General features: G+C 42.4%; 1 protein-coding gene across 1 annotated transcript; it reads left to right on the top strand.

Moving 5' to 3' along the window:
* Nucleotides 1-331: 331 nt before the first annotated feature.
* Nucleotides 332-6780, top strand: tmem218 (transmembrane protein 218). The gene is made up of 3 exons (XM_037468361.2): nt 332-942; nt 1690-1792; nt 5888-6780. Exons 1-3 carry the CDS (start codon nt 833-835, stop codon nt 6020-6022), a joined length of 348 nt encoding a protein of 115 aa, XP_037324258.2. The 5' UTR covers nt 332-832; the 3' UTR covers nt 6023-6780.
* The last annotated feature ends 2980 nt before the right edge of the window (nt 6781-9760 follow it).

Below are 9760 nucleotides of genomic sequence, written 5' to 3'. Positions count from 1 at the left end.
CCAATAAAGAAAAGAATCCTCTGTTCAGTCAGCTCTCTGAGGTTGTCAGGATAATCGAATCCTTCTTAAACTTGTCAGAGCTCTTTGAGTTGAAGAGAAAAAGTAAGTGGACAGAACTCAACAGGGCTGTGATGTTTTATAGTGCGGTTCGATTCGTGTTCTCTCCATAGTGTCTCAGTGTCCTGGGTTCAGCCCCCTTTCGGTCTGCATTTGTAATTGCATGCATCCAACTTTTGGTTGAAAAGACGTTAAATAGACGTCTCTGCCCAACGTTGAAACGTCTATTCGTAGACGTTGAAAATACGTCTATGTTTAGACCAGATGTCAACGTGATAATATTTCGTCCTCTCTTTTGTGCTACAACATTATTGTAGAGGTTTAACAGGAAACGACGTAACGTCAGAAGAGCTGGGTCAAGTTCCGCGTCTACTCTCCAGTGTTCGCCTTTCCAGCAACGATGCACGTAAATGGCCCGTCTGCAGTTCGCTTATCCAATCAAACTCCCGTTTGCTGTTACCAGGAAGTAGAAGGACGCCCTAGTTCTTGAACTGGTTGAGCTACTGCGTGTTAACGGACAGTAAATATGCATTGGTACAGGGGACTATGTGTCGAGCATCAATACAATTAACGTTAGCACAAATCAGGCCCTGTTTTCCATAGCAAAGCAGAGCTAGCAGTGAGAGCTAGTTTAGCTAACTGTTAACTGTCTCACTCTACGGAGGACGTTCCAGTAGCTAATGTAGCTACCATTAGCTAACCTACACTGGTAAACTCCAATTACCCCGACATAATTGAATAACTGTTCTGTGTTGGCTCGTTAGTAGGCTTGAAAATGACAAGCACCGTTTTGGAAGTAGGCACGGGCGTCATCATCATTTCGATCGTTTGGATTGTATTTGTTGTGTTTGGGATGCTGCTGCTGAGAGCATCTGGATCTGCGAAGTAAGTGAGAACCAGCACCTCCACACACTCCTTACATAAGAACGTACTGGATAAATGTGTCATTGTGAATCCGTCATTAGTTTCCTTAATCTCCCTCTATGTTAATCTCCCTCAATGCAACGAAAAATCCTTTTCAGAAACCCTAGCTCATTGTTGATCACAGTTAAAGGCAGTGTGTTGAAGGCAAGAAATGTAGGAATTACTGAGTGCATTCAGATTCATGAGACGATTTGAGATGTATTCAGCAGTTATGAGTTGTTTTATTAAGTTGCCTGGCTTTTACAAAAATGTTGCAACTTGAACCTATTATGTTTCCGTCTAAATATGACTAATTTGCTAAATAGTATTTGTTTGTCTACCTAGATAGACCAGCCAAAATATCCTGATGCTCACCTAAATTTGATGAAAATATGGCTGCCTTATTAATCCATTGCTGGGACCAACTGCTTCCTGTCCCTGCTTAGTACTTGTGCAGAAACTACACAGCCCCCCAAACTATTAAAATGGTTTTATTTTGGTATAGAATCCACTGGTACACCAAGCAATGTGCACTTGTGCAGTACTGTCTGACTGGGTGCACTGGAAAGTTAACAACAATTTTCTAACCAAAGCAAGAATGCTATTCTTTTGATTGGAAATTGATAATGTAATTGTCCTCAGAAAACCCCTGTTTCACCAGTGTGAGTCGTCGTTTTATCACCAGGTTTTATTTTACTATGTGTGTCTGTGTGTTTTTTGCCTTTGCAGGTTAGGCATTATCCCCGCATTCTTAATAGCTCTCTCCATCACTTTGGCACTTGTGTTTTTCCCGCGCAGCCCAGAGACAACCCCCCCTTTCAAAGAGACTAAGGTGAGCTGAATGCACTTATCCAACACACCAAAAACATGTTTTTACATAAGTTCATCTACATCAAATTTAACCTTCACCCAGTGCCAAATCTTAAACAAAAAACCTCTCCAAAGCAGTGATGTCCACCTTTTATTGCATCAAAAACACAGTCTGTGCATGATGACCGCATAACGTAATTCAGTTGGAAACAACAGCAAGCGTTTGGATGTTTATGTTGGGCCATTTGGCTCTCATTACTGCACAGTGAATATGAGGATTCAGCTGAATGGTCACCTCATCACATGGTTCTCTCTCCTCATGCATTAGGAAACATGTAAGAACAGTAACTACAGTAAACAAACTTGTATCTTCATCAAAGGTGTACGGTCTCAGTATATGGCGGAGTGTGCTCATATTATGTGTTGTTGTTACTCAGAACACAATGTATTTGTATTCATTGAGTGTATAAGCTCTATTTAGGCATGAGGTGGGTACATTTAGACAACCCATCCCAAACACAACCTAAACTCTGATACAAGCGTGCACGGTGCGGTAAGCCTGTAAATGGCATGTGTCATTGTGCACGCCCGTCTGTGTGTGTGCTTGTCATAAAGGCCTGCTCTGCTTTATCTTAGTCCAACAGCATCACAGAACAAACACTCCCCCTATGCCGCCTCGGGTTTGTGCCAAAGAGCCGGCTGGATCTGCCTAACAAGCTGCCACCCCATAGAAATAGAGAGCTCCCATTTTATAGCCATTTTTCAAAGGCAGATACCCGTCCAGCAACAGAGAGAGTTCCCAAGCGGCTTCCTAGGTGTCTGTACAAGGTGCACGGGTAAAATAAACCTTAAGAAATTCTTTGTAGTGTTTAAAATACGTTCTTGGTATCGTCATCATCAACCATTCTTTAACTGTACTTAATTTAATCAATTTAATTTTTTAAAAAAACTTTCTGTGTATTTTAATCAATATTTTCCGCAACTGAATAGAATACAACTTTCATTCTCCTCTTAAAAAACACTAAGAATTAAGGCATGCATCTAAATGGGTGACAATTTAAATCTCTAAGAATTGAGCCGACGAATAGCAGGCGACTACCTACCAGAGTTTAGCTCCTCCAACCTGGGAAGAAAGAGAAGGGGTGTCCTTCTTGTCTGCCTAGTCTTTAATATTTGATTCTGAGAGGAATCAATGCCAATAGACCGCTTACATACAGAACCGGAAATACTAAAATTGTGGAGTACTGAAGTATTAAAAATTTGCCCATTGTGATCATAAACAGAATCCGAGGTGTGCTTCTGAATACCATGTTTTGATGAAGACTCATATTCATGTGAGCACAGAGATTTGCGAGTGTCTGGATGTGTGCTGACTGTGTAAGAAATACCTAACCTCTTGCTGTTAAACCAAAGTAAAATATCATAGTGCCAATTAGGCCAGTCCCAGACTGGGGTTGGGGGGGTGTTAAACTAGACCCCCACCCCCCTCCCACCTGCCCCCCCAACCCGTCTGCCAGCTACCACACGTGCACTCAATGGCACATTAATAAAACATGGGCAACACTTTGGGTTCCTGCTTGCTGTGTAATTGGCAAATTAAAAAGTGGGATGTGTTAAATGCATCCATAAGAAATGGCATACATCACCCATCCCACGCACCCCCTCCCCTCCCCCCCATCAACCCTTTCCTAGACACAGAGCGGATTGATACACACACTCACACAAACACACACCTACTGTCATTTCACCAGAGCCCCAGTGAAACGTCTCTCTTCAGGTGCGATCTGGCTTCAGGGCCTTCTCTCAGCTTGATCTGCCTAACGGATCTATGGCTCATGATCTAATTATTAACAGGGACCCTGCGCTCTGAGGGAAGAGCTGATTAACTCTGTCAATGGCCACTTCATGAACTCCAGGTGTGCTTGACTTAAGATCTATGGATTGTCAAAGTCCTGCGCCCGGTTTGCTTTGGACTCGTCGACTTGTTACTCAGGATCAGAAAGGAGGAATCAGCGTTTCGTGTCGCCGGTTGTGAGGGCGCGCTGGAACAACAAAGCTGCCATGTCTTCAAATGCACTGCTGACATGTCAATCCTCCAACACACAGGTCTGGTTCCTGTACCAAACCCAGGACTTGTCTGTATGCCCGAGCCCACAGGTGTCAAAGGCAGAGCTGACATAAATGCGAGAACGATGTACACTAATACATGATCTATTTCAGTGTTTGTATATCAACTACACCTTATTTTATCACTTTTAGAGGAGATCTTATTACTAGGCCATTGTCAATCTGAAACATATTCTCTAGCATTATAAGATTATTAGGGCCGGGACTCGATTAAAAATATTAATCTAATTAATTAGAGGCTTTGTAATTAATCTAAATTAATCGCATATATTATACATACTGAGAAGTCATTTTTTTCCACATGGATTTTTATTTTTGTTCAACCAATTCCAGTGTAGCAATAGCATATTTAGAAATATAGTACTTTCAGATATTCAGGTAGCCTATAGGTAAGTAGACCTTCTGTAAACTATGTTTTTTTTTAAGTAGACCAATACTTTCAAGTACATTCAGAACATTGGTTATTTTTTCAGACGTGGTCTTAGTTACCCTGGTCCTTAAACCAGTCATCTGGTGCAGTGTGGGTTGGGTGTGGGTCCTTGTACGTCCACGCTAGCTGCTAATTGTTTTGCGTTGAGGTGATACTTGAGGCTCGATGTGAATTCCTTGTTGCACAGCTTGCACACAACCACGCTTTTATCAACGCTTCCATCCGTGTGTTTATTATAATAAGATTTCCCATTCACGGGGCCACCCGACACGGTCTCGTCAGCTTCTTCGTTCATGTTCACTGTGGTTTGTTGTTGTCTGAAGTCATGAACGCTAGTTGGTGCTCCAGTATAATCGGTCCTCCGAAACTCATCCAGTGAGAAACGTTCCGCGGTGCAAAAAATAAGTGTAAAAATGCGTAAAAAATGTTTAATGTGTAATTTTTTGTGTAATTAATTAATCTTAATTCACATTGTAATTAATTAATCTTAATAAATGCGCTAAATTCCCGGCCCTAAAGATTATATATTATATTATATGTGGTTGTATCAACGGTGTAGACAGTATTGCATGTACATATTTCTGTTGTAGTAGTTGCACAGAAAATCATCTAATACGATGAATCAGTTGCATGACCCCCCTAACACAGTTTGCACAGGATATACTGTACTCGACCTAAAAAAAGTGTTTCCTGTATTCAGCGTATTTCTGCTTCTTTATCATGTTTTCTTATCATCTTTGTGGATTGTAATGTGTGGGAATGGATGTCTCGCCATAACTCAGGAAGTAATTCTCAAATGCTGGGTCGGGACTCAGAGATTAGTTATAGGAGATTTTATTAGAAACGCCGTGTTGATTAGCTGAATTACTTCCTGAGTTATTTCCAACAGTATGCCTGCACTACATCTTTAGCCACTTGAGAGAGCTTGAAGGTTTATTTTCTTCGCACGATTTATCAATGAGGCTAAATGGAACCTGGGTCACAAAGTCTCAGGTCCCAAGGAAAAACTGATTGGGAAACACACTGCTCCAGATAATTCACTGACTAAGCAATTTAAACAACCCTTTTTCAAAACATTCCAAATTATCCCATCAAGTGTAGTATTCTAAATGTTCTTCCCCAATAATAATATTGTAAATAGCTACAAAAGAGGTTATCAGGGAATTATCTAAGACACTATTCCACATGTTGGATGAGGATCCATTGAAGGTTCCAGTGTGCACCGTGTCTTTAACCCAACATCCCAGTGATGTCACCTCTCTGCTTTGTCATTTGAGCATGTAGAAAACTAGATGACATCAACTTCTTCTCTGAAGGTTTGATTCAGACGTTGTTGTTGATTTCTTTGTAATTGCGTCTGTGTGGTTTGTCTGTGTTCAGAGGGCCCGTTCACAGCCTCTCGAGAGCCTCTGTGAAGGCCCTCCCCTGACATCTAGTGGCTAATATAGGATATGTGGAATCATCCCCATACATTGGATGTTGTTTACTAAAAAAAAACCAGGTTGTGTGTTATTCTCGGGAATCCCTGAAAGTGTATTCATGAACTGTTTCTCTCTACAGATAGTGGACTCTTTGTTCATCGGACGCTACGTGCTGCTGGCTGTGGTGAGTACAGCCTTTCTGGGGGTGTCCTTCACGCTGCTCCCCTTTCATTTCCTGGAGCCTGTGTATGCCAAGGCCTTAAGAACACAGTAGAGCTGCCAAGGTCAGAGCTGGCACGGGGATCGCATCGCTGAACACAACCGGGGACAAGGGGGCACGACGAGCCCCCCCTCCCCCGCCATATGTGGAAATGGACTGCAGAATGCACCCCAAACAGAGACAGCAGGACAACCAGTGTTTCCTTTCTTCATTGCCAGCTGTTTATGTACAAGCAGCAGGAAATATCCAACAGGAGCCCTATTACTCAATGCACAAGAAGAAGAAAATGTTGTTGTTGTTGTCATGATTAGAATGGTATGTAACCTTCTGCTTATCAATAACGTTAAACATAAACCATAATATAATATTAAATGACACACAAACATTGCTAGTATTTGCATTTGCATTCATGCTTATGTGATTAAGTAAAAGATCTCCTCGTCATTTTAGTTGGTAAAATGATATTTCTTTTCTTTTCCTAAATTCCTTTGTGCTCAAATACTGGAAATTCAAATGCTGCGCTTCAACAGATGTGATAGAAACTCTCATCACATTTAGTTGTCAAACAATCAGCTGGAACTAGATTGTTGTCATGTAAACAATGGAGACAACCTCAAATGACTGATTTCTGAATATCATCTACTTGGTTCATCTTTGTATTTGAGCTTTTAGCTTTAAATAAAAACCCACGTGGCTCTAATTCAGGGGCCAGGAAAGCATTCTATTTACGCACATTCATTTTGTTATCATGTGAATATTGAAGACTTGTCTGAAGACTTCACTAGTCAATAAATACATTTGTTATTAACTCATTTATGTGAAATGGGATGTGTCATGGTCCCTTGTGTGCCTCACCCCTCCTATTATCCTGTCCGTTTTCCCATTATTTGCCTTGGTCCCCCGTTAGTCCTGTATGCAGATATGTGTGTGTCTGCCTTCACTTCCCCTCCTGCCTGCCAATCAACCTGCACACATGCAACCCGTTCACCCATCAAGCGCCACGGTTTATCCACCCCGGTTCTCCCTTCACTCCCCGCTAGATTATCAGTTAACACACAAGGAACTACTGCTACGGCCTACTTTCCGTGTAGAACAATTTCTTCAAGCTTTCAATCAAACACAATTCTTGTATATCGCAAAATGTCATGTGTCTAGTAGTGCGTACTGTAAGAGAGAATCTGCCTTGGGATTAATGAACCGAAACGTCTCCTACAAACGCCCAGCGTGATACACCTTCAACTTTGTCAGGTACTCCCATTATCCATATTGGAAAAGCTGGACCACTCTCTTCACCGCCTACTGCAGCAACAGCGGAGCACCTTCTCCAACCCCATGATCACAAGGACAGATGCAGGAACACCTTCATACCAACCGCAAAAAGGCCACATCAAATGACCTCTGCCTAAATCTTCCTTCATTTGAATCAATTTCATTAATCCTTGCACCGTTACTCTGTTGTTTGTTAATTTAATACTTATTTCATTCCACTGTATATAATTCTATTACACTGGATATACTTTGTGCAGTTTCTTTTTTGTTTCATTTTCTTAAAAGTAATATGTTCTGCTGTCATTGTATTGTACATATTGATCTCATATTTCATACCGAATATTTTTATGTTCCCACTTCGGAAGGAATACAATATAATGCAGTTCATAATATATTTCCCTTTCAGAGGTTATTTAGAGTCTATGTCAAACCCATAATACTGATTCCATGGGGGTATGAATAAACAGAAGATTCCATAGAGAGTAATGGGCTTTTGCAGTCTGGAGGCTCAATTCGAAACACTTGCCCCCCCTCGTAGAAAGTATGAAGCTCGAGGAGACGTGGAGTAGAATTCCAACCAGGATGATGAAAGAAAATCTCAATGAATCAAAACCAATCCTATTAGTTGCAGCCCTCATCTCCATACTGTGGTCCTTATTCTGCTCAACTACCCAAAGCACGATTTCAGACAAGCTGGGGAACTGGGGGATTTCACTAGGGTAGGAGAGGGGATCTAAAACTTTTCAACCTGGAGGGACTTGTTGCCTGTAATTGACCGCATGATTACCACAAATCTTATCCCCCCGCTGAAAGGGGCAGTGAAAATGTGAGTTAGAGTAAAATGGGTCAAACTTGAGGTTCAAAAAATTCACTTTAACATTAACAAAAAGTATTTTAATTCACTTTGTAATCAAAATGGCCTGTTTAAGTGCATTTTGCTACAGTTTGTATGTCAAGGTGACAATCCAAACAACAGTTCTGCAACAGTTTCTCATGGCGTGGAAGTCGGCCAACTCAAGATCTCTAAATCCCAAAAGTCTCCGCTTTGAAGATTTCACAGTATTCCTTGATTTGTTCTCTGATTCTCACACTCTCTCTCTCACTCTACCTCCCTTTTTAAATCTCTCTCTCTCCACCCTTGCCTCATTTTCATTTTTGCCACTAAACTCTGTCTGTGTGTAGTGGGAAAATGAGCACGACAAAGAATGTGGGAGTCTGAGGATCATTTGGGATTGTGAGACGGAGTCTTTGTGGCACAGCCAGCTGGACTTATAAAGAGATGGGGGTGGTTGAGATAGAGAAAGGGGGAGCAATGCAAGGGCAAAGAGGAGTGAGCAGAAAGCTGGGGGTACACGGTTTTGAGACGGAAGAGGCGACGGGGTGCGCTCCTCTCCTCCTCCTCTCCTCCTCCTCTCCGCCATTCAGATGCATTGAAGCAGAACTCCAGGCTTGCCGTTCACATCCTCAGCCATCTTGCTGATATGGGTACCGTCCCCGCCCCCTTCACTCCCTCGCCCCTCTCCCCCACCACCGCTGAATATCCATTAAAGATTTTTGGCAAAGTTGGTGCACTTATCCCAAAAGAATGTGTTTCAGTTCATGTTAAATCAAGCAGATGGCAATGTTTGCAATCCTTTTCAAAAGGTCTGGTAAGTAAAAGCTGGGGCTCCGTTGGGTGAAACTAGAAGTGAAGGAGTATATTTTAAATTCTTATTCAGGCGTGGAGTAAATAGGTTCATTTGCCATTAAGTGGATGTGTGGCCAACCTGAAGAGTTGGTGATGGAGCGGGGAAATGAACTGGGCCCTTCTCACCAAAGGACAAACCATGCAGTCTTCCTCTGATCGCTCCTTGGTCGTGCTCTATAATGCCCTTTTGTGTTTAGCCTGGGGATGCTATCATTGCAACACACACTAGGGGGGCAAAATCCTCAATCTGAGAGTCTGGTGTGGCTCTTTCTCCTGGGAAAGAATGACCCTGCTGCTCAGCCTCGGTTGGCCCAGGATCAGAGATGAGAGATCAGCTCACTCACCAAAAGCCCTCTGCTGCTTGGACATGGCACCCCCCCCATGGGGCCGCAGCTCGGCCCCAGGGGGGAGTTCCATTTTTCACAGTTTTGAAGACATGATTGAATAGTAGCCAATGTCTACTTTGATCGAAGAAAGTGTTCACGATAGTGTCCCAAGGGTGGCCGTAGTGATTCATGGAGCATGCTCACTTCCTGCTCACCTACAAGATGCAGGTGTTTTAATATTGTAGCTTTTGGGTTGACCTGCTTGGGTCTTGGCCTTGCTTTCTTCTTCACTTTGCCCCTGGTGCTTTCGCCCAGTACTTTCATGGGTTTCATGTCTTTCGGTGTTGCTTGGGCTTCTTGACGCCTGTCCGTGTTGTGACAGGTTGGAGGCTGACTAGGTGGGGTTGGGTATGTTTTCATATTTTCACATTTTTTTCAAAGGTTTCCTTTAAATTTCCTTTGAATTTATATCCGCAAAAAGCTACATTGCATCTTCGTCACCCTTTCCAT

Source organism: Pungitius pungitius, chromosome 16 (assembly GCF_949316345.1).
Source record: "Pungitius pungitius chromosome 16, fPunPun2.1, whole genome shotgun sequence".
Lineage (NCBI taxonomy): Eukaryota > Metazoa > Chordata > Actinopteri > Perciformes > Gasterosteidae > Pungitius > Pungitius pungitius.
The sequence above is the reverse complement of the archived record's forward strand: the minus strand, read 5'-3'. Positions and strand labels throughout refer to the sequence as shown.

Coding starts and splice junctions, on each gene's coding strand:
- tmem218 (XM_037468361.2), top strand. CDS start 833: ATGACAAGCACCGTTTTGGAAGTAGGCACGGGCGTCATCATCATTTCG. Junction 943..1,689: donor AGAGCATCTGGATCTGCGAA/GTAAGTGAGAAC, acceptor TTGCCTTTGCAG/GTTAGGCATTATCCCCGCAT. Junction 1,793..5,887: donor CCCCTTTCAAAGAGACTAAG/GTGAGCTGAATG, acceptor TTCTCTCTACAG/ATAGTGGACTCTTTGTTCAT.